General features: G+C 41.2%; 1 protein-coding gene across 5 annotated transcripts in view; it reads right to left on the bottom strand.

Annotated features, from left to right (window-relative positions):
* The window catches only part of LOC118365039 (CSC1-like protein 2), a 76,671-nt gene extending 56,832 nt beyond the window's left edge, over nt 1-19,839 (bottom strand). For 3 of the 5 annotated variants that reach the window (XM_052490190.1, XM_035746937.1, XM_052490193.1), the window contains exons 1-4: nt 19,530-19,839; nt 17,098-17,341; nt 12,640-12,719; nt 4,265-4,303 (exon numbers count right to left, since the gene is read on the bottom strand). In XM_052490190.1, the coding sequence (XP_052346150.1) occupies nt 4,265-4,303; nt 12,640-12,719; nt 17,098-17,271 (293 nt within the window). In that variant the 5' untranslated portion in view covers nt 17,272-17,341; nt 19,530-19,839. Of the gene's footprint in view, nt 1-4,264; nt 4,304-12,639; nt 12,720-17,097; nt 17,342-17,831; nt 18,015-19,529 lie in introns of those variants that run through there. The other 2 variants (XM_052490191.1, XM_052490192.1) reach the window with 2 other exon arrangements.
* Nucleotides 19,840-25,482: the final 5,643 nt, after the last annotated feature.

The raw sequence follows: 25,482 nt of genomic DNA, 5'->3' as shown, positions 1-25,482 counted from the left end.
CACAAAGAACACGGCAGGACCGGGTTCTGCAACCGTTACGTTTGTTAATTTATGGTTTGAAACAGAATGGAAATGAGGCTAGACGGATTTCTTCACAATTAAAATTAACAGTGTCGATTCCATTTAAATTCCATCAATTCAGAAAGTAAACAGAAAATTGGAATGTCAGTTTACAACATTTAAATGGAATTGACCCCAACCCACATCTTTCACTACTGCACATTTATCATAAAAAATGCCCTTTTATTAAATGAACCCATAATAGTTCCTCAACAATGTCCATAGAACCATGCCATTCTGTGTATATTTTATAGTCAGTTTGACAAACTCCATCTCTCTGAGGGTCTAACATGATACATTCAAGATCCCATCATCCTAGGCGGAATTACTGGCCAATCAAGCATTGCGTAGTTGGCACGCACTGTTAAACTGTTAATTTAGTCACATGATGTAATCCTATATTTTTTTACTGTAGATACTATGCACTAACAAAATCACAGAACACTTCACTTGAACTCCCCACTCCAAGGCAAACATCAAGAAGGCTTCTAGGTGAATGACATAATAGATGCCCAGCTCCACGAGTTCAACATAGCTACACAAACGTCAAAACTCGTGGGGCTGGATAGATGTCTAGATAATGGTTTGTGCCATGACTGTAAAGTCTGATAGCATCAGACAACAGTGAAATGATGGTTTATGACATCTGCCTTGTCAGGGAGGTAGGTATCAAGTAAAAGGGTTACCCCTCACTCTATAGGACAAGGGACAAACACAGTGTGCAACTAAGACCAACACAACTCTGGCTGAGGTTGCCCCAAGTATGCCAAACAGCACGAAAATAAGGTAGGCATCATTGAGGATACCCTCGAGCCAAATAAAGGTTGTGTGCTAGCAGTATAACTTTACAGACAGAAGGCAGGCTTTGAACGATCTATGTTGGCCACCATTGCATTGTGCTGCCAAACATGCCTGAGGACATACACTATATATACAAAAGTATATGGACACCCTTTCATATTAGTGGATTCAGCTATTTCAGTGACGCCCTTTGCTGACAGGTGTATAAAAATCGAGCACAAAGCCATGCAATCTCCAGACAAACATTGGCAGTAGAATGGCCTTACTGAAGAGCTCAGTGACTTTCAACGTGGCACCGTCATAGGATGACACCTTTCCAACAGGTCAGTTTGTAAAATGTCTGCCCTGCTAGAGCTGCTCGGGCAACAATAAGTGTTGTTATTGTGATGTGGAAACAGCTTGGAGCAACAACAGCCCAGCCGTAGATTCTTTCACATTTATTTTTACTTATTTAACTAGGCAAGTCAGTTAAGAACAAATTCTTATTTACAATGATGGCCTAGGAACAATGGGTTAACTGCCTTGTTCAGGGGCAAAATGACAGATTTTTACCTTGTCAACTCGGGGATTCGATCTAGCAACCTTTTGGTTACTGGCCCAATGCTCTACACTAGGCTACATGCTGTGAAGTGGTAGGCAACACAAGCTCACAGAATGGGACAGCTGAGTGCTGAAGAGCGTAGCGCTAAAAATCGTCTGTTCTCAATTGCAACACTCTCTACCGAGTTCCAAACTGCCTCTGGAAGCAAAGTCAGTACAATAACTGTTTGTCGGGAGCTTCGTGAAATGGGTTTCCATAGCCAGGTAGCCACACACAAGCCTAAGATCACTATGTGCAATGCCAAGTGTTGGCTGGAGTGGTGTAAAGCTCCACTCCATTGGACAAACAAATCTGGGTTTGGCGGATGCCAGGAGAACGCTACCTGCCTGAATGCATATAGTGCCAACTGTAAAGTTTGGTGAAGGAGGAATAATGGTCTGGGGCCTTTTCGGGCTAGGCCCCTCAGTTCCAGTGAAGGGAAATCTTAACACTACAGCATACCATGACATTGTAGACAGTTCTGTGCTTCTAACTTTGTGGCAACAGTTTGGGGAAGGCCCTTTCCTGTTTCAGCATGACAATGCTGAGGTCCATACAGAAATGGTTTTGACAGGCCTGCAGATGAATTGGAACACCGACTGAAAGCCAGGCCTAACCCCCCAACATCATTTTCCAACCTCACTAATGCTCGTGGCTGAATGGAACCAAGTCCCCGCAGCAATGTTTCAACATCAAAGCCTTCCCAGAAAAGCGGAGGCTGTTAAAGTTGCAAAGGGTGGGGAACAACTCTATATTAACGCCCATGATTTTGGAATGAGATGTTCGACGAGCAGGTGTTCACATACTTTGGTCATGTAGTGTACCATCTTTGATATGTATAATCTCATTTTGTGATTAGAGCTCCAATGAGCAATGGACAGGACAAAAGAGGCAGTGTCTTCTGCTTTAAACGCCAAGGGTCCTATTCAATCATCTTTTTTTTTTATGCCAGGCACTACGGGCTAATGACTAACAGTTTCCAGAAAAATGTATTTACAGCATAATGCAAATGTTTCATTTTATATAAATATATATATGAGAGAAAGAGAAGAGGTCAAACAGGTAAATGGTTCCAATCGTTTGTCCATCATAGATTTCTCATAGGGGTTATGACACTTAAGATAAGAGCTGTGTTTCGTGGAGGCTCACCATGGCGTGACGTTTTGATAACCATGTAACTCTTTCTAGAACAAGGTGACTGATCAATATATTTGTTTGTATTTAAATGCTAATTGGCTGCTAATGTGGCTATCATAAAGAACTACAAATGCCATGATCATCTGGACAAGACTGCCGAATCCAGGCAAAGGTCATCTCTGGATTAACCATCTAATGTTAGCTAAATATAGTAATAAACAAATTGGCTCTGAACAGTCTTGTGCAAGTTTTAAATTGACACAATTACCTTTTAGCAAATGTGTCAACTAGAGATGACGTGCAGGAGCTTGCAGGGATTTGTAGTTTTGCATGACGTCTACTGATGTTAAGTAGCATTTTAAAATCAGAGTAAATAGAGCCGAATATATTGATAAGTCACCTTGTCGGAGAGAGATTTGCATGGCTATCAAAACGTCACACCAGGGTAAGCCTATACGAAACACATGCCTTATTTTAAGTGTTTCTAAAAATCCCCTATGGAAAAAATGAACGGTGAAAAATATGATTGGAACCATTTCCCTTTCTGACTGCTCGGTTTTATGGGTATTATGACACCTCCACTGTGGGGTTCTACAGCCTAGGTGATTGTGATTTAAGGGGGGGAAGAAAATACACTATTAGTGTGGTGCCTGGCCTCAACAACAACAGTTTGACTCCATCATTTCTTGAAGGGTAGGATTTGTTTTGACATATTCCGGAAAGCCAGTTAGCGATTTTGAATAGGGCCCAAAGTCCACAAATAGATTGTGTATTAGCTGCAGCACTGGGTGTATATTGTAATCTCCCACCCTTATATCCTACAACAGAAGATCTACCACAGTCCAACAGTACACTTAGTCCAATGACAACATATACAGATATGGGGGCAGTATACATTTCTCTGTCAGGGCAGAAGACCACATTCCACGTTCTAGCTGGATTCCAATCTGAAAACACTCCTGTCCTCTGCCTTTATTGAGGAGGAAGGGGTGATGTTTTTGGACTGAGAACCCAGCCTGTTGAGAACTTTGCTTCTTGTGATCTAATAAAAAAAAGGGTTCAACCCTGGAGGTGCTATCATCACAGCTAATGTCACAAGGATTCACAAAGACACCAGGGCAAGAGGGCCTAGGGAAGTTAACATCCACACGGATGCACCTTTTACCTTGTATTACTTGCTCTCAGTGTGTCATAGTTACCCTTTTCTCTTCTCCGACTATGTTATATTCAAAACGTGTAAAAGGAAGCATGCATGTCAAAAGATTCATATGTTAGGTGACGGTCAAAGCACCATGGTGGAAGTAAACAGTATGGTTAATAACACACAAGGCACTAATGGTGTGTTAACAAAAGTCAGTGTCGACACCCAATAAAATCCACAGCAAAAAGCAGTGACGGAGCCCTCACACCAAACCATCTTGCTTGTTAATAAGAGACACACATACACCTTTCTCACACACACACACCAACCCACAGCACACCCCAATTGGGGTGGATTCCAGTCCATTCTGGAATTGGATTGCAAGCATGCGCACACCTATCCGAAATGGAAAAAGAGAGAGAGTGTTAGTGCACCAGTTAGCAGGACAACAAGTACAGTTAGGGCTGTAAAAGCAACCAGGGAAGAGAGAAGACAACATTGGAAAACCAGGACATAAACAAAAACGTGTTTAAAAAAAAACATACTATTCCCGCTCCTCCAATCCGCTGAAACACTTCTTCGATCTTCACAGTGAAACAAAAAGAGGAAAAAATGAGCATAATTGTCATGAATTGGAGTACACGTTTACTTCATTAAGGTTAGTCCTGGATAGAAATCCTGAAGTATCAACAAATTGGATGTTACAATATAATCGAAGCAGGAGAGGTTTTTTAGAGCCATAGGAAGATGTCACCCCCATCCCCTCACCGCACAAGGACATACAACCACTGGTGACACCTGCCTCGTCGCAGCTCTGAAAGAGAGCCCATGAAAGCAAGAAAACAGCTGTGTGTGTGTTGAGCGATTAACAAAAATGTGGACCCGGTTTCTCATTGACCAACGTAAAAAAAAAAATAGAATCTGTGACCTCAAATCACAAATCAAATCCAGCACCAACTATGGGAAGTTGGAGTTTAACAGGCAAATATTCAACATAGTTTAGTGCAGAAAATGTGGTAATTAAAATACAATAACCACAGCCCACTGCCTGCAGCTGCCTCTTCTTGCCTCGTCAGACACGGAGACATCTAGGCGCAGGAGCAGTTAACATAGCATTAGGTGCTTGCCTCTCTTTTCCTCCCAAAATGGGTTTGCTTGTCGAGCTGTGTTGATGCGTGAGCCAGGTGGTGGAGAGTTACTACAGCGCTGAGCAGTATGCAACCATACGGCCGACGCAGGCGTCGACTCGAATATTGTCAGCAGCGTAACTTTTTGGAAAGCTGGGAAACTTATTTTGGCTATGATCTGGCAGAAATTCGCCCATAGGTTGATGCAATTCATCGACTGACCAGGGGAACAAGACCACACAAAATCAAATCAAATTTTATTTGTCACATACACATGGTTAGCAGATGTTAATGCGAGTGTAGCGAAATGCTTGTGCTTCTAGTTCCGACAATGCAGTAATAACCAACAAGTAATCTAACTAACAATTCAAAAACTACTGTCTTATACACAGTGTAAGGGGATAAAGAATATGTACATAAGGATATATGAATGAGTGATGGTACAGGGCAACACAGACCACATGAGAGGAAGTAAATTTGTGATTTAATTAATTGATTGGCAGTAAAATGGGCAGTCACTGCCATCATGGGGCTTTTATTAGCCAATTGTTTTATTCTGGGTAGTTACATTTTTTTAAAAATCTAACCAAACTATTTTTCGAAAACCGAACAGAAACCAACTTCAAAAAGCATGAATCACTCAGCACTAGTGTGTGTGTTTGTGTGTAGGGAGTGACAAGGGAGAAGGAGAGCAAGCGGGACAGACAAGAAAACAGGAAGTATGTGGCACAAAAGAGATTGTCTAGTCAGTTGTGGGACTACAGCAGGAAACTGTTTGCCCATATCTCTGTCCTTTAAATGAATGGGAGGACAGAACTATTTCAGAAAGGCAAAAGACACATAGCACTTAGAAAGCTCATACATCATATCAATAAGTAGACCCAGGTCACTTTAAAATATCCAAATAAGTCTTCAACTATTATTGTACTTAAAAAAGGGGCCATCCAGGATTGGTACACAGTAAATCAAGGAGACTTGAAATCAGTGTTAAAATAGTTTGGGTTAAATTAACTCTACTTGAGTTATCTTAACTGGCAGAGTGATACGCTCTCTGGAGTTAGTTGGGACAGAGTACTTTTAACTCAATTAAGAGTAACCAGAGAGAGGGAGTTAAATCTATGGAATATCCACAAATGTGGGAGGGGCCTCTGTCATATTTCCCAGCATGCTCTGTTGCAGGAAGATTTTTTTTTTTTATAGTTTATTTTAATATCTGTCATTTTGCATGTACATTGATTGTTTACGATCATGTTTTTTTAACTTTCTGCTCGGACAGGCTTTCTGAATGCAAGTCCTGAGTGAAATTTGTGGATATCTTCCCTTGAGTTGGATTACAACAGGGATTGGATATCACTTTGCTAGTTACCATAATGTGACACATTAAGATGTTGCAAATAAGGCATCATCACCCTTACACTTCAGTAGTAGTAGTAAACTGATAGAGAAATGTACACTGGTGGAGTTCTGTGTTTTGAATTAACAGTCAAGTGTAAAATTGCAAGAGTTAACTAAAGTCACACAAAAAAAAAGAGTAATCAACTCTGAGTTGGATTTTTACTCAATTAGATTAATACATTATAATGAAAAACAGCCTGGCATCAAAGACGTAACATAGTAAATGTAAAGCGGAGACACTCATTAGTATACGTTACATTTGGTACGATTACAAAAAGACAGATGGTCACTTAAAACCCTTTACACACGTGAGAATTTGCCTATTTGGATAGGGCGTAATTAAAATGTTTCTTACTGACGAAATATGAAAAGCATATATATAAGCAATTGAAAGGGAACAGTTTGGATATTATGGGGAAATGATTGAGGACACAGCAGTAGTTCACCTGTTGTTGCAGTGTTAATTGTAAGTCCATTTTACAATTCCCTGTACTTGTTGAAATTAAATCTGAAAATACTCTGGATACATTCAGTAACAAAATATTATTTGTGGAAAATGTGGGGTAGGTGCAACACATTACAAAACAATGACAAGGGTTTGAGTGAGAGGACTAACTGTGGCCACAAACCTCTCCGAATTGTGCACAGTTCCTAAGTCATTTCGATTAAGTTTTATGACTCAAAGAAGAGTCTTCAACTATAAAGTTTTTTTTTTTTTTTTTTTTTGGGGGGGGGTTCTCCTAGCTGTGCCAGTGAGGAACTAGAGGAAGGACAATTGTAGTTGCTTGGTTTGGCACACAACCCTGCATCCCCCATCAGAATTACTGTTGTGATGGTTACTGTACAGTCACTGTATTCCAATTTAGGCGCTTATCAGTGCCAAAATCTGCTATTTTCAACCTAGACACAGTGATATGACCTAGGTGCACAAAGTCAACAGCATAGTGGGTCAATTTCCGCAATAACCTAAGAGCATTGAAGAGCAAGACTAAAATCCCTCACTGTTTTGGTCCCATACATGCGCAGCTACTGTGTGGGAGCAAAGTCTTGCATCTCTCTTATCGCAACATCTTCGGATCTGCTCTTGGCAATGTCATTTCACAGAGTCTACCTTTAAGCCAAATATGAAAGGTTGGTCGGAGGGGATGGGCGGGCGTATATCGCAAAAGTCAAGCTACCCCAAAGGTTGCATGTTTGAATCAAATCACAGACAACTTTAGCTAATTAGCAACTGCAACTAATTACTACTTTTTAGCTACTTTGCAACTGCAGAGAGTTGCAAAGTACACTGCTCAAAAAAATAAAGGGAACACTAAAATAACACATCCTAGATTTGAATGAATGAAATATTCTTATTAAATACTTTTTTTCTTTACATAGTTGAATGTGCTGACAACAAAATCACACAAAAACTATCAATGGAAATCAAATGTATCAACCCATGGAGGTCTGGATTTGGAGTGACACTCAAAATTAAAGTGGAAAACTACACTACAGGCTGATCCAACTTTGATGTAATGTCCTTAAAACAAGTCAAAATGAGGCTCAGTAGAGTGTGTGGCCTCCACGTGCCTGTATGATCTCCCTACAACGCCTGGGCATGCTCCTGATGAGGTGCCGGATGGTCTCCTGAGGGATCTCCTCCCAGGCCTGGACTAAAGCATCCGCCAACTCCTGGACAGTCTGTGGTGCAACGTGGCGTTGGTGGATGGAGCATGATGTCCCAGATGTGCTCATGATGTCCCAGATGCATCAATGCCTTCCTCTTGCAGGAACTGCTGACACACTCCAGCCACATTCAGGTCTGGGAACGCACCAGGCATGGACCATCGGCTCCATACTGTGAACCATCAATCCACCCTTCCTCTTGCAGGAACTGCTGACCACACTCCAGCTCTCACCACTGGTGTCCCCATGAGGTCTAGCATTGTCTTGCATGCTATGGAGGAACTGATGACCAGGTGGCAAATCACATCTCTGCATGTCTGGCACCAGGATGTGGTCTCACAAGGGGTCTGAGGATCTCATCTCGGTACCTAATGGTTCCAGTCAGGCTACCCTGCCTGCGCAGGTCCTAATCCAGGCACTTGTCATGGACTCGCTGGGCTGGGCTCCCTGCCTGTGCCATTAACCCCTACAACTCCCCCAGCCCGTCTGGTGTTCAACCTTCCCAAGTCACCCTGCTCCTCCGCTCTCTCCAATGCCACCCCACACCTTTAAGGAATACCTAGGATAGGATAAAGTAATCCTTCTCACCCCCCCCCTTAAAAGATTTAGATGCACTATTGTAAAGTGGCTGTTCCACTAGATGTCATAAGGTGAATGCACCAATTTGTAAGTCGCTCTGGATAAGAGCGTCTGCTAAATGACTTAAATGTAAATGTAAATGTCTCACAAGGGGTCTGTGGATCTCATCTCGGTACCTAATGGCAGTCAGGCTACCTCTGGCGAGCACATGGAGGGCTGTGCGGACCCCCAAAGAAATGCCACCCCACGACTGACCCACCGCCAAACTGGTCATGCTGGAGGATGTTGCAGGCAGCAGAACGTTCTCCACGGCGTCTCCAGACTCTGTCACATGCCCAGTGTGAACATGCTTTCATCTGTGAAGAGCACAGGGCGCCAGTGGCGAATTTGCCAATCTTGGTGTTCTGACAAATGCCAAACATCCTGCATTTCTGACCGTGTTGGGCTGAGCAGACCCCCACCATGCAAGTCTGTTTTGTTTGAGCAGCCAATTTTGCTGGCCTGCTGGAGGTCATTTTGCAGGGCTCTGGCAGTGCTCCTCCTGCTCCTCCTTGCACAAAGGCGGAGGTAGCGGTCCTGCTGCTGGGTTGTTGCCCTCCTACTTCCTCCTCCACGTCTCCTGATGTACTGGCCTGTCTCCTGGTAGCGCCTCCATGCTCTGGACACTACGCTGACAGACACAGCAAACCTTCTTGCCACAGCTCGCATTGATGTCCCATCCTGGATGAGCTGCACTACCTGAGCCACTTGTGTGGGTTGTAGACTCCTTCTCATGCTACCACTAGAGTGAAAGCACCGGCAGCATTCAAAAGTGATTAAAACATCATCCAGGAAGCATAGGATTTGAGAAGTGGTCTGTGGTTACCACCTGCAGAACCACTCCTTTATTGGGGGTGTCTTGCTAATTGCCTATAATTTCCACCTGTTGTCTATTCCATTTGCACAACAGCATGTGAAATGTGTTGTCAATCAGTGTTGCTTCCTAAGTGGACAGTTTGATTTCACAGAAGTGTGATTGACTTGGAGTTACATTGTGTTGTTTAAGTGTTCCCTTTATTTTTTTGAGCAGTGTAGTTGATCAAATTACACGAGATTAGACTGATCTAAGGAGTGACCGTAGAAAAGTCACTGCCAAGAAATGCTTATGTTAGCATGACACATTTTAAAAAAAAAGAGTGTGTTTGAATTTGCCTCTTTGCTTGACATCATGGTAAAATCAAAAGAATTCAGCCAAGACCTCATAAAAAAAAATTGTAGACCTCCACAAGTCTGGTTCATCCTTGGGAGCAATTTCCAAACGCCTGAAGGTACCACGTTCATCTGAACAAACAATTGTACACAAGTATAAACACCATGCCGTCATACCACACAGGAAGGAGACGCATTCGGTCTCCTAGAGAGGAACGTACATTGGTGCGAAAAGTGCAAATCAATCCCAGAACAGCAGCCAAGGACCTTGTGAAGATCCTTGTGAAGTAGTAGGACCTTGTGAAGATGCTGGAGGAAACAGGTGCAAAAAGTGGTGGAGGTCTGGATCAAAAGTGGTGATCTAACTGACCTAAAACAGAGTATTTTTACTAGGATTAAATGTCAGGAATGATGAAAAACTGAGTTTAAATGTATTTGGCTAAGGTGTATGTAAACTTCAGACTTCAACAGTATGTGCATGTATGTCTCAGTATGGGGAAATGCCTGATGGGGAAATAATGACCATATGAGCAGAGGGACCATGATAAGGCCCAGTTTTCAGAGGAACCACATGTCACCATGTTGGTCCCCCTAGTCCATCAGTGTAAAGGCCAACAGTGAGACGCTCCCAGAAGGCAGCTGACTAACAAGCGCTCCGGAATAGAGGGTGCTTAGCAAGATGCTCCATTGACAGTCGTTTGTAAGCATGTAATGTCAAAATTACAGCCTTAAAATAAGCTTGCCAACAGGGAGCCAGTTGAGCAGTACAGCTTTAAAAATGTCACTGCATCGCAGTGTAATGAGTTATAGCAGGAAAGTAGGGGTACTTTATAGTAAGTTTATGACTTCAATTAAATCAGTAGGCATATAGGCATTTGTACATTAATATTATTAGTCAACTTGTTATTTATCATCTTAATTGCACTGCATCAGATCATGTGCATTCAAAGGTGATGGATTTGATACAGCATTAAAATACATTAAGTATGCTAACTAGTTATAAATTCTTTCCATATTTATTACCAACATACCCAAACCATAGATGAATCATAATTGATAAATAAGTATCCCATGGGGTTATGGTAATAAAGTGGTGAAAAGAAGATTCCTTAAAGAGGATTGTTGCTCTACTGTTGAGTAGTGTATACAGTGGGGCAAAAAAAGTATTTAGTCAGCCACCAATTGTGCAAGTTCTCCCACTTAAAAAGATGAGGCCTGTCATTTTCATCATAGGTACACTTCAACTATTACAGACACAATGAGAAAAGAAAATCCAGAAAATCACATTGTAGGATTTTTTATGAATTTATTTGCAAATTATGGTGGAAAATAAGTATTTGGTCAATAACAAAAGTTTCTCGATACTTTGTTATATACCCTTTGTTGGCAATGACAGAGATCAAACGTTTTCTGTAAGTCTTCACAAGGTTTTCACAAACGGTTGCTGGTATTTTGGCCCATTCATCCATGCAGATCTCCTCTAGAGCAGTGCTATTTTGGGGCTGTTGCTGGGCAACACAGACTTTCAACTCCCTCCAAAGATTTTCTATGGGGTTGAGATCTGGAGACTGGCTAGGCCACTCCAGGACCTTGAAATGCTTCTTACGAAGCCACTCCTTCGTTGCCCGGGCGGTGTGTTTGGGATCATTGTCATGCTGAAAGACCCAGCCACGTTTCATCTTCAATGCCCTTGCTGATGGAAGGAGGTTTCCACTCAAAATCTCACGATACATGGCCCCATTCATTCTTTCCTTTACACAGATCTGTCGTCCTGGTCGCTTTGCAGAAAAACAGCCCCATAGCATGATGTTTCCACACCCATGCTTCACAGTAGGTATGGTGTTCTTTGGATGCAACTCAGCATTCTTTGTCCTCCAAACACGACGAGTTGAGTTTTTACCAAAAAGTTATATTTTGGTTTCATCTGACCATATGACATTCTCCCAATCTTCTTCTGGATCATCCAAATGCTATCTAGCAAACTTCAGACGGGCCTGGACATGTACTGGCTTAAGCAGGGGGACATGTCTGGCACTGCAGGATTTGAGTCCCTTGCGGTGTAGTGTGTTACTGATGGTAGGCTTTGTTACTTTAGTCCCAGCTCTCTGCAGGTCATTCACTACAGTGTGGTTCTGGGATTTTTGCTCATCATTCTTGTGATCATTTTGACCCCACGGGGTGAGATATTGCGTGGAGCCCCAGATCGAGGGAGATTATCAGTGGTCTTGTATGTCTTCCATTTCCTAATAATTGCTCCCACAGTTGATTTCTTTAAACCAAGCTGCTTACCTATTGCAGATTCAGTCTTCCCAGCCTGGTGCAGGTCTACAATTTTGTTTCTGGTGTCCTTTGACAGCTCTTTGGTCTTGGCCATAGTGGCGTTTGGAGTGTGACTGTTTGAGGTTGTGGACAGGTGTATTTTATACTGATAAACAGTTCAAACAGGTGCCATTAATACAGGTAACGAGTGGAGGACAGAGGAGCCTCTTAAAGAAGAAGTTACAGGTCTGTGAGAGACAGAAATCTTGCTTGTTTGTAGGTGACCAAATACTTATTTTCCACCATAATTTGCAAATAAATTCATTAAAAATCCTACAATGTGATTTTCTGGATTTTCTTTTCTCATTGTGTCTGTCATAGTTGAAGTGTACCTATGATGAAAATTACAGGCCTCTCATCTTTTTAAGTGGGAGAACTTGCACAATTGGTGGCTGACTAAATACTTTTTCCCCCACTGTAAGTGACAGTGAAACAAGTCTCCCTGAATGACTTGCAAACCAATAATCCTGAAGGAAGAGGTAGGAAGGAATGGTGATGGGGTTACTGAAGGCACACGGTCATAATAGGCAAGTAATTCTCACAATTCAACAGACAAGAGCCAATGATCAGTAGGACTACACCAGGGCAGCGTGTGTGTGCTCACGCGAGTGTGATGTAACACCTCAGTCATTTGTTAGGCCTACCTGTCAGCGTCTGTCACCAATGCCAAGCGTCCATAATCCCAGGCCACTTTCCGCAATATTGAGAAGACAAATAGAAGCACCTGAAAGCACAGAGGAAAGTAATGCTTTATGATTTACATGTTTATTGGTGTTTTTCAGGTGAAGCCGCAAGAACATATGTGTATCACTCAAATGTTGAAATGGATTTTATAGCAATGTCACTGCTGTTCTAAAACAATGTTCTAAGACCAGTAAGCACTTACCGGGCTCCAAAATGATGGACACCCTTGATAAAGATTAACAATAATGACGGGAAAACATGTACAAATACCAAGCAATATTGTACGCTCCAAAAATTGGAAAGATTTCAAAAATGTCTTGGGGTTATGATCTCTGACCCTCAAACTTTCTTACTCACATTCATGTAGAAGTGTTCAGAAACATATTCTATTCTTACTTACAATAAAAGTGACTCCAAAATGACAAATGATTTCCCTTTTATTTCTACTGAGCACTAAATAATCTGAAACACAACCAAAACAACAAAAAAAGTAACTACTTTATTTAAAATCTAATCTTATTTGTCACATGCTCCAATCCGAATACAACAGGTTACCGTGAAATGCTTACTTACAAGCCCTTAACTCTTTCTTGAACTGCATTGCTGGAAATAAGTAAAAAATAAAAAAGTAGCACAAAAATAAAGAGGCGATATACAGAGTCAGTGTGCGGGGGTACAGGTTAGTCGAGGTATTTTGTACATGTAGGTAGGGGTGATGTGACTATGCATAGATAATAAATAGGGAGTAGCTGCAGTGTAAAAACAAAGGGAGAGGGGGTGTCAATGTAAATAGTCCGGGTGGCCATTTGATTAATTGTTCTGTTAAGGAGCCTTTTGGTCCGAGACTGAAGAATATTTCGGAGTGTCAACCCTACCTTCATGAGGAAAAAAAAAACATTAAATGTTAAACAAAATCTTTGAGTAATTCTATAAAATATAATTTAACATTTTTTTGCATACAACATAGCTCAGTATTTGAATGATGTATTTTATACAGTCATTATATTGCTCATCTTTCTCAAGGGTGTCAATCATTTCAGACCCCACTTCAAATGAGGTAAATGTAGTATGATTAGAGGATGACAATAAAAAGAAGCAACATTGGTACTTAATTCTAAAGGATAAAAAAAAGTAAAAGTTTAAAAAAGGCCAGCACTCATTTTACTCAGTTTTCAGATTCCAAAAATGATTAAGTGTTGCATATTTATTTCAAACTTTCCTTACGCTGGCAAATACTGAGTAATGACATGAAAATCATGTTATGATATCATGTCCATGTTAGTATATTTTATTTAACCAGGAATAGACAGACTCTTGAGGTCAGAAACCTGTTTTGGGAAGGGGACCTGCTATATGCTACTTTATGAGCATCAACGTGACATTGTCCTGAGAAACAAAATCCGTGAGAGACAGGGATCTGAGGGCACAGGCACACATTATGAAATTTGTGACCCTGTCATTTGGAATGAAAACACATTCTGGACACATCTATTTCATAGAGGTACAGTTATTGACTTAAATTAGTCTGTCCACAACACTTTTCCCCCCCAATCTTCCTCTGTCCAGTGTCAATGTTCTTTCCCCCCATCTTAATCTTTTCGATTTATTGGCCAGTCTGAGATATGGATTTTTCTTTGCAACTCTGTCTAGAAGGCCAGCATCCCAGTGTCGCCTCTTCACTGTTGAGTTGAGACTGGTGTTCGCGGGTATTATTTAATGAAGCTGCCAGTTGAGGACTTGTGAGGGGTCTTTCTCAAACTAGACACTAATGTACTTGTCCTCTTGCTCAGTTATGCACCGGGACCTCCCACTCTATTCTGGTTAGGGCCATTTTGCGCTTTTCTGTGAAGGGAGTAGTACACAGCGTTGTACGAGATCTTCAGTTTCTCACATGGAATATCCTTCATTTCTCAGAACAAGAAGAGACTGATGAGTTTCAGAAGAAAGTGCTTTGTTTCTGGCCATTTTGTGCCTGTCATCAAACCCACAAATGCTGATGCTCCAGATACTCAACTAGTTTAAAGAAGGCCAGGTGTATTGCTTCTTCAAATCAGAACAGTTTTCAACTGTGCTAACATAATTGCAAAAAGGTTTTCTAATGATCAATTAGCCTTTTAAAATCATAAACTTGGATAAGCTAACACAACATGCCATTGGAATACAGGAGTGATGGTTTCTGATAATAGGCCTCTTTATGCATATGTAGATATTCCATTTTTTATTTATGAAATCAGCTGTTTCCAGCTACAGTCATATACAACATTAATGTCTACACTGTACTTCTGATCAATTTGATGTGATTTTAAAGGACAAAAAAAAAATCCTTGTTTTAAAACTTTTGAAGTGTACTTTAGATTTTTGGTTTTTGTTTTCCTCAGCAGATAACCATATCTTTCAAATTCTGTGCACGTTACTAAGTTGTTTTGACAAATATATAGAATATTTAACAAAATCTCACTGTGTTTTAATGTGCAGGATGTTGAAAGACAATCGCAACAAATATGACCGGTACGGCTACATAAAGTGCATAGTACACTAATGAGGGTTGGGGTCATTCCATTCAATTCAATTCAGTCAGTGGCATGAGATACTTATAAAATTATTGAATTTGAATGTAAAATAAAATGTATGTTATATTTTTTAAGTTAAAGTTATATTTGCTTTTTGAATCGACTGGAAGTTAACACTGCTTGAGACAACTTGACATTTTGGAGACAGAATTTTTTTTTTGCTGGAGACAAGAAGACAAGGTCTCCAAAACGGCAAGGTGTCTCAAGCTGTGTTAACTTCCAGTCAATTCAAAAATGAATAAATACAGTATAATGACAAAGCAAGAACTGTTTTTTAGAAATGTTTGCTAACCTAAAATAATAACTGAAACATTACATTTACATAATTATTCAGACACTTTACTCAGTACTTTGTTGAAGAACATTTGGCAGTGATTAGTCTTCTTGGGTCGGAAGCTACAAGCTTGGCACACCTGTATTTAGGGAGTTCTCCCATACTTCTCTGAAGATCCTCAAGTTCGGTCAGGTTGGATTGGGAGCGCTGCTGCACAACCATTTGCAGGTCTCCCCAGAGATGTTCGATCAGGTTCAAGCTGGGACATTGAGACTCCCAAAGCCACTCCTGCATTGTATGTGTGTTTAGAGTCATTGTCCTGTTGAAAGGAGAACCTTTACCCCAGTCTGAGGTCCTGAGCGCTCTAGAGTAGGTTTTCATCAAGGATCTTTCTGTATGTTGCTCTGTTCATCTTTTCCTCGATCCTGACTAGTCTCCCAGTCCCTGCCACTGAAAAACATCACCACAGCCTGATGCTGCCACCACCATGCTTCACTGTTGGGATGGTGCCAGGTTTCTTCTAGGAGGGACGCTTGGCATTCAGGCCAAAGAGTTCAATCTTGCTTTCATCAGACCAGAGAATCTTGTTTCTCATGATCCAAGAGTCTTTAGGTGCCTTTTGTCAAACTCAAAGCGGGCTATCATGTGCCTTTTCCTGAGCAGTGGCTTCCGTCTGGCCACTCTACCATAAAGGCCTGATTGGTGGAGTGCTGCAGAGATGGTTGCCCTTCTGGAAGATTCTCCCATCTCCACAGAGGAACTTCAGAGCTCTGTCAGAAATACCATTGGGTAATCATGCCCAATCAATTTTATTTACCATAGATGGACTCCAAGTTACAGAAACATCTCAAGGATGATCAATGGAAACAGGATGCACCGGAGCTCAATTTGTCAATTTGAGTCTCATAGCAAAGGGTCTGAATACTTCTGTAAATATATATATTTTAGATATATATTCATTTGCAAAGAATTTTAAAAACCTGTTTTCACTTTGTCATTATGGGGTATTGTGTGTAGATTGCTGAATCATTTTTAACAATCCATTTTAGAGTAAGGCCGTAATGTAACAAAATGTGGAAATGTCAAGGGGTCTGAATACTTTCAGAAGGCACTGTAAACACACACGCACACGCACACACGGTGGCAGGGTAGCCTAGTGGCTAGAGCATTGGATTAGTAACCGGAAGGTTGCAAGTTCAAACCCCCGAGCTGACAAGGTACAAATCTGTCGTTCTGCCCCTGAACAGGCAGTTAACCCACTGTTCCTAGGTTGTCATTGAAAATAAGAATTTGTTCTTAACTGACATGCCTAGTTAAATAAAGGTAACATATGTACACATACATATACTGTATACCTATGTGATTGTTGTAGGTTAGCATAAAGTCACTAGGACACATTTTCTCAAATATGGACCTTCAGGTTAGAAGTATTGCTGTACACAGACCTGGGATCCCAGGTAAGTAGAATCTCTGGCCAATGAATCAGTGACATAGTCAATAAATTAACTACGGGGGAGAGCAAAATGATCCTGCAGCACTGGAATGGGGCAAGACTGATATCTAGGCGGACTCACCAGGAAGCACATAAAGTCCAGCGCAAGGACTGTGGGGACGCCTCCAAAGGGTAGGCCCTGAAGCACGGTGCTGCGGATTCGGGCTGAGTAACAGTAGTCCTTGGATTCATTGTTGGGAGAGCAGTTCTCCTGGCCTGCAATGCAGGCCCGGACACCACCCGGCCATATCCCCATGGTCACGATCAGGTGAAGACCCACAGGATCAGCACTCTGAGCAAGCTCACAGCCGCATCTTCCGGGGAACCTATCGTGGAAGGAAGGAGGGAAAAGGAGGGTGAAACCACCTATTTCAGATATCTAGATAAACCACATAGAAATCTGAAAATATCTGAAACCTCAGATCTTTGTAAATTACTGTTTCTAAAACTAGAACATGTTGTGAACACAATTCAATAAATAGAGCAAGTGCTATGCCGCTAAGGACCATTTCACAAAGCAGAATAAGCTTGTTAAGGGCACTTCACAGTAACAGAATTGTCACTTTACAAGTACGAGTTCATCACAACTTACATGAGGGTTGGTTTGGATTACAATTACATCAACATGCATGCCCCCTTTTTGCCCATTAACATGTGGTGGCAAAGCCTAGGGAGAATTGCCACTACTCTTGCTCAACTGAAAATGTAACCCGTCTCATCACAATTGAAGTCACTCCAAAAAAAGTTATGAGGCAGGGTGGTGTTTTACATCAAATTTCTCTGCAATTGACCCGTGTTATATTTAGCTCCACTCACCCCTATGCACTCATGGGGCGGCAGGGTAGCCTAGTGGTTAGAGTGTAGTAACCGAAAGGTTGCAAGTTCAAATCTCCAAGCTGCCAAGGTACAAATCTGTCGTTCTGCCCCCGAACAGGCAGTTAACCCATTGTACCTAGGACGTCATTGAAAATAAGAATTTGTTCTTAACTGACTTGCATAGTTAAATAAAGGTAAAATAAATCAAATGGTGAATTTCGGAGCGGTAAAATTCTTAACCATACCACTACTAAAAACTCAAAAGTTTAAAAAAAGGTGCAGTTTGCGCATATTGAGAAATAAATCAAATGGTAATGGACAGCTTTTAACAAAACCCATTAAAACTGCTGTTTTCCCCACTATTGCGCTCATAATTGAATGCGCCTCGAGAGGAATATTTCCCTTGCATTGAACACAAAACAACAAGCCGACTAGGTAAATGGATAAACTATTCTACTATGGGGTAGTCTGGCTTTTCTATTAATTACGTGTTTTGTTTGCAGAGCAAAATTAAACATGTGGACTGTTTGACCATCTTCAAAAACACACCGCAGATATTTTTCCGACGTTGCGGCAATGATTTTTGCCTTGGCACGTAGCCACAAACTAGTCTAAAGAAGACCAGTTTTATTGCTTCCTTAAAACAACAATTTTCAGCTGTGCTAACATAATTGCAACAGGGTTTTCTAATGAACAATTAGCCTTTTAAAATGCTACACTTGGATTAGCTAACACAACATGCCATTGGAACACAGGAGTGATGGTTGTTGATAATGGGCTTCTTTACACCCATGTAGATATTCCAGATACAATAGTCATTTACAACATTAACAATGTCTACACTGTATTTCTGATCAATTTGATGTTATTTTAAAATGGTCAACAACAATACAAAATTCAAAAACAAGCAAACTTTTGAACGGTACTGTACATACATGGAGCGGCAAGGTAGCCTAGTGGTTAGAGCGTTGGACTAGTAACCGAAAGGTTTCAAGTTCAAATCCCCGAAAAAGAAATATATATATATATCTACTGCAGCCCTCATCGTCCACATACAACACCCGTTCTGCCAGTCACACAAAGCACACACATCCCTGGGTCGCTTGTCTTTTCAGTTCACTGCAGCTAGCAACTTAAATGAGCTGCAAACACTCAAACTGGACAGTTCTCAATTTCTTCATTCAAAGACACAATCCTACTGACAGTTGTGGCTGCTTTGTATGATGTATTGTTGTCTCTACCTTTGTGCTGTGTCTAATAATGTTGTTGCCATGCATTTGTTGTCTCTATGTAGTGTTGTCTCTATGTAGTGTTGTCTCTATGTAGTGTTGTCTCTATGTAGTGTTGTCTTTATGTAGTGTTGTCTTTATGTAGTGTTGTCTCTCGTGATGTCTTGTCCTATATATTTTATTTTATTTATGTTTAATCCCAGCCCCGTTCCCGCTGGAAGCGTTTTGGTAGGCCGTCATTGTAAATACGAATTTGTTCTTAACTGACTTGCCTAGTTAAATAAATAAAAATACATTTAAAAAAAACTCAACTAGCCTATGAGCGTGACAGGCCCAGATCAAATTCTGCATGATTGCTGCGTCAACATTTTTAAACACGTGAACCCTCACAGTAGTCTATATTGTATGTAGGTCTTTAACTTCAGGCCATATGAGAAAACAAATTAAATGAAGCCGCAGCGTCTTTTACCTGGCAATCCAATTTGATGTTCCGTTTGAGTCTTCTCTTTCTCCAATGGCAATACCCCAAACGCAATAGGCTAAATATATCGTTCCAACTCCACCACCAAGGTGACGAGGTCTAAAAACCAAGCAATCAGCCTCACGAGAGTAAGCTACTGAGAAGTGTCAGAAACATATTTGAAATCCATTATGGGCTTTTTGTTGCAAAAGTTTAAAAAGCGGCGAATTGCTTCACAGTCCCATTGAACGACACCGAAAATGGATGCGGACGCTCCGGGAATAATTACAGGCAATTGGAAGCCCGACATATTCCATTATGAGCCTCTCTTCCAAAAACAAACACGAGGTGGCGACAAATTAACACTTCCGTTTGGATTTCAAAATAAAAGTCCCCTTATCCAACAACACATGCAAAGTCATTTTGCAAACTGTGACTTTCAGTGTCCACAGGCATTTTGTAAAGTGTTATTTTATTTATTTCCTATTAGTTACACCTCATTGGAATCATTGGAACACATCTGTTTTATTTACAACCCATTGCACTGCCAAAAAAGGCCTATATCAATAGTGCAAGGGGTGACACTTTCAGGCTGAGAAGTGAGTTTCACAGATCCCCATCTGCTACGTATGCACAGATATACTGATCTATCAGTATCCATAACCAAAAAATAAAATGAAGATGAATGTAAATTAACCACTATGATCATTTTTACACTCATCCATATTAGGCTACCAGAAGACTGCTGTTTTTGAACATTAATGTAGCAAATTCAAGGGTAAGCCCAATTCGGGACTTTGACTATTACACCTCTCGATGAGGTCACTAGTTGTTGTACAAAGATCTCTACATGCTTACTGAATGCTACTGCCATCCCTATGTTTCGATGGCCTCACCATCCCACTTCCAGTTCAAACACCAGTGTAGAGAATATGGGGAGTAGCCCGACCAGGACACAAACCCAGGTTACTGCTACTGTAGTAGTCCAAAACTTTAATTGTTACACCAAGAGGTCCGAACTTTCTGATGAGATATTTAATCATTTTTTATGGTGTGTCCCTTTCGGGAAATTTGTCTTGCATCTCAACAAACAACAGCACAGCATCACCAATAAGTGCAATAATTACATACATAAATCAGAACCAACTACAGCAGACATGTGGACACAGTTCGGAATTCAGTTTGTCAGTTCTGGTGGGGGGGAGCAGTTATTTATTCAATTGATTTTTACTGGTGGGAATGAATGATTTCTGGGCTCTGGTGGTTTTGTAAAGATCGACTATGCATCGGCGACATGATGGTATGAGCTGGTACTCCTGGTTGAGTGGGTGTGTCCGGTCGGTGGCAATTCTCGCTCCTGCCCTTAGTACTCTCTCCAAGAACAGCGTTTCCATGTTCTTGATATTAACAGATTTACTATTTTGTGTATAAATATATATTTTTTTAATGGATAGCTGATTGTACCAAGCTTGGAAACAGAAAGTGGCAACACTAAGCAAAGGATGTGTAGAATATGGTTGTTATTCGTTTATTGACCTGGTATTTAATTAATCTCCTCATGAAATACAGTCGTTGTTGTCCCTTTTTGTACATCTGTTCTGTGTTTGCAGTCCAGGAAAGTTTTGAGTCAATTGTAAACTCAGCAACCCTTAAACACTGTTTCCCATGCTTGTTCAATGAACCATAAACAATTAATGAACATGCACCTGTGGAACGGTCGTTAAGACACTAACAACTTACAGAAGATAGGCAATTAAGGTCACAGTTATGAAAACTTAGGACACTAAAGAGGCCTTTCTACTGACTCTGAAAAACACCAAAAGAAAGATGCCCAGGGTCCCTGCTCATCTCCGTGAACGTGCCTTAAGGCATGCTGCAAGGAGGCATGAGAACTGCCGATGTGGCCAGGGCAATAAATTGCAATGCCTGAAACGCCGAAGACAGCGCTACAGGGAGACAGGATGGACAGCTGATCATCCTCGCAGTGGCAGACCACATGTAACAACACCTGCACATCCGAACATCACACCTGCGGGACACGTACAGGATGGCAACAACAACTGCCCGAGTTACACCAACTTGATAGGAGTCCATCTGTGGTAAATTCGATTGATTGGACATAATTGGGAAAGGCACACACCTGTCTATGTAAGGTCCCACAGTTGACAGTGCATGTCAGAGCAAAAACCAAGCCATGAGGTCGAAGGAATTGTCTGTAGATCTGGGGAAGGGAAGGGTACCTAAACATTCCTGCAGCACTGAAAGTCCCCAAGAGCACAGTGGCCTCCATCATTCTTACATTCTTAAAAGGAAGAAGTATGGAACCACCAAGACTCTTCCTAGAGCTGTACGCCCGGCCAAACTGAGCAATCGGGGGAGAAGGGCCTTGGTCAGTGAGGTGACCAAGAACCCAATGGTCACTCTGAAAGAGCTCCAGAGTTCCTCTGTGGAGATGGGAGATCCTTCCAGAAGGACAACCATCTCTGCAGCACTCCACCAATCAGACTTTTATGATAAAGTGGCCAGACGCAAACCAGTCCTCAGTAAAAGGCACATGACAGCCGCTTGGAGTTTGCCAAAATACACCTAAAAGACTCTCAGACCATGAGAAACAAGATTCTCTGGTCTGATGAGACCAAGATTGAACTCTTGTGTCACGTCTGGAGGAAACCTGGCCACATCCCTACAGTGAAGCATGGTGGTGGCAGCATCAGGCTGTGGTGATGATTTTCAGCGGCAGGGACTGGGAGACTAGTCAGGATTGAGGGAAAGATGAATGGAGCAAAGTACAGAGAGAGGAGGAGGTTGGTGGTACCTTAATTGAGGATGACAGGCAATGGTAATGGTTGGAGCGGAATGGGTGGAATGGTTTGCATGTGTTTGATAGCATTCAATTTGCTTTGTTCCAGACATTATTATGAGTCGTCCTCCCCTCAGCAGCCTCCACTGCTGTGAAGGACCTCGTCGTTCCTCTGGACCCCTTTCTCTTTTTTGACGGACATATACAAAATGTTTCATGAGCAGCATTTTTCCAACGTCGTCATTTTTTACATCCAAACTTTTTGTCCAAAAAATGATGCAGAAAAACGAATCCATGCTTTTGTCACTTCAAGACTAGAATACTGCAATGTTCTACCCTCTGGTTACCCGGATAAAGCACAAAATAAACTTTAGCTAGTGATAAATAGGGTTGATAAAAGTTTGACTGGAGCCCAACATTTTATCATATTACTCTACACTGGCTACCTGTCAGGGCTAAGGCTGATTTCAAGGTTTTACTGCTAACTTACAAAGCCTTACATGGACTTGCTCCTACCTATCTCTCTAATTTGGTGCTGCCATACAGTACATACCTATGGTCACAAGACTCATGCCTCCTTATTGTTCCTAGATTTTCTAAGCAAACATCTGGCGGCAGGGCTTTCCCCAATTTTTATGGAATGGCCATGTCTTGACCTTTAAGCCTTTACTGAAGACTCGTCGCTTCAGTAGGTCTTACGATTGAGTTTAGTCTTGACCAGGGGTGTGAAGGGGAATGGCAAGGCACTGGAGTAACAAACCACCATTGCTGTCTCTGCCTGGCAGGCTCCCCTCTCTCCACTCTGACCCTATTACGTGGGCTGTGTCACTGGCTTGGTAGTGCTCTCCTATGCCGTCCCTAGGAGGGGTGCAATCACATCGTGCCAGGCTTCTATCAGCTATGCTCAATTTGAGTGGGTTGAGTTACTGACGTGATCTTCCTGTCTAGTTTTGACCTGTCTCAGTCTCCAGGATCTACAGTTGAAGTTGGAGGTTTATATACATCTTAGCCAAATACATTTAAACTCAGTTTTTCCCAATTCCTGATCCTAGTAAAAATTAAACAATTTAAAGGCAATGCTACCAAATACTAATTGAGTGTATGTAAACTTCTGACCCACTGGGAATGTGATGAAAGAAATAAAAGCTGAAAGAAATCATTCTCTCTACTATTATTCTAACATTTCACATTCTTAAAATAAAGTGGTGATCCTAACTGACCTAAGACAGGGAATTTCTACTATTTAATGACAGGAATTGTGAAAAACTGAGTTTAAATGTATTTGGCTAAGGTGTATGTTAACTTCCGACTTCAACTGTGTGTCTATCAGTGGTATGAATACTTGGTTGAACTTTGAGGATTTCGTCCTGCTTTTTGGAAGCATCCTGCCATAGGCCCTACCACTCCCAGTGTTTCACTAACAGAGATGCTAATGCTGGCTGTGGGGTAGTAAAAAAACATATATATACATTCTTGGTCATTGTCTCTAAAGATCATGGGTTCTATTTGGGGATCATGGATTCTCTTTTGGGCTGCTCCAATGATGTAAGGGTGTTTTTTTGATGAGTCATCTGTAAATACATAATGTTCCAGTTGTACATTACAAGAACCAAGAAATATAATGCTCCCAAGATCCTGGTTAAATAAAGGAGATATATATATATATATATATATGTGTGTGTTTTTTTGTGTTTTTTTTTTACAGATGGACTATGAACAGCTGCAGCGATCGTTGTTGCAGCTGCAGGTTGTTGCAAAACACACATCAATTAACTTCATGCATCATCATCTGTTGTCTAAAATACTTCTTTTTTTAAATGATCTGTGTCACGTGTCATAATATGACAAAGTAATAATAATATGTCACTTAGAATACTACTAATAGTATCATAGTCTTTTTTTTATGACATTGCTACAGAGACAACTTTAAGTTTACTGTTACCAAAACAAGTCATTCGGAAGCTCAACATGGAACTAATTTAACTGCTTTTAACACATGATATTAACTTATTTACTTCTCCGTGGTAGTTTTATGCATGGAGAAAAGGTTTATTCTTACTTCTTCTGCTGCAGTGTATGCATGCCCATTCACCAGCTTCTGACGAGTAACTGCCTCTGTCTCGCCTACAGAACCCGAGAACACTACATATCAAACGTTTTTACCTCTACTGCATACAGTCATTTATTAATGTAGGACAGATCCAAACAGATTCATAATTGCATACTTTGTCTTTGCACATCAATAAGAGATGTATGTAGTTACACGTGCACTTCAGAAAACTGAAACTACACGGGATTCCAGCAAAGGTGGAATTTCAGCTGTAAAGAAAGAAAAATGGCTTCTCTGTTTGTTAGCTTAGCTTCTAATGCAAAGCTAGCCGTTCTTGTACAAGAATGTTCACTTCAAGCATTAAAAAAAGTCCTCTTCAATTCGAGAATGGGGGTTTACTAACGACGTCTCATGTTCAACCCGATCTGCATTTCTTGCGAGCAATGTTACTGGAACACGCAGTTACATAAATAAATACTCGCCATGTCTACTCATGCGCCTGAAGCCAAAAAGACAGAGAGATAATACTTCACTTCGGCCAAACAATATGTCTTCTCAAATGTCCCTAAATCAGCTGGCCCTTACTCTTTGTCCTAGCTCTGGAAAATTCATTTGTGCACCAAATTTGATAGAAATAAACTTTTTGACGATGTGGTATGTTTTTTTGACCTTTAATTTCAGCTCATCAAAGCAAAGTTTATTTGTCACGTGTGCCGAATACAACAGGTGTAGTAGACCTTACAGTGAAATGCTTACTTACAGGGTCTAACCAATAATGCAAAAAAGGTATTAGGTGAACAATATGTAAGTAAAGACATAAAAACAACAGTAAAAAGACAGTGAAAAATAACAGTAGCGAGACTATATACAGACACTGGTTAGTCAGGCTGATTGAGGTAGTATGTACATGTAGATATAGTTAAAGTGACTACTGTATGATGGAAAGAGAGTAGCAGCAACGTAAAAGAGGGGTTGGGGGAGGCACACAATGCAAATAGTCCGGGTAGCCATTTGATTACCTGTTCAGGAGTCTTATGGCTTGGGGGTAAAAACTGTTGAGAAGCCTTTTTGTCCTAGACGTGGCACTCCCGTACCGCTTGCCATGCGGTAGT

This window comes from Oncorhynchus keta, chromosome 32 (genome assembly GCF_023373465.1).
Source record: "Oncorhynchus keta strain PuntledgeMale-10-30-2019 chromosome 32, Oket_V2, whole genome shotgun sequence".
Classification (NCBI taxonomy): domain Eukaryota; kingdom Metazoa; phylum Chordata; class Actinopteri; order Salmoniformes; family Salmonidae; genus Oncorhynchus; species Oncorhynchus keta.
This window is presented reverse-complemented; position numbering and strand designations above follow the sequence as displayed.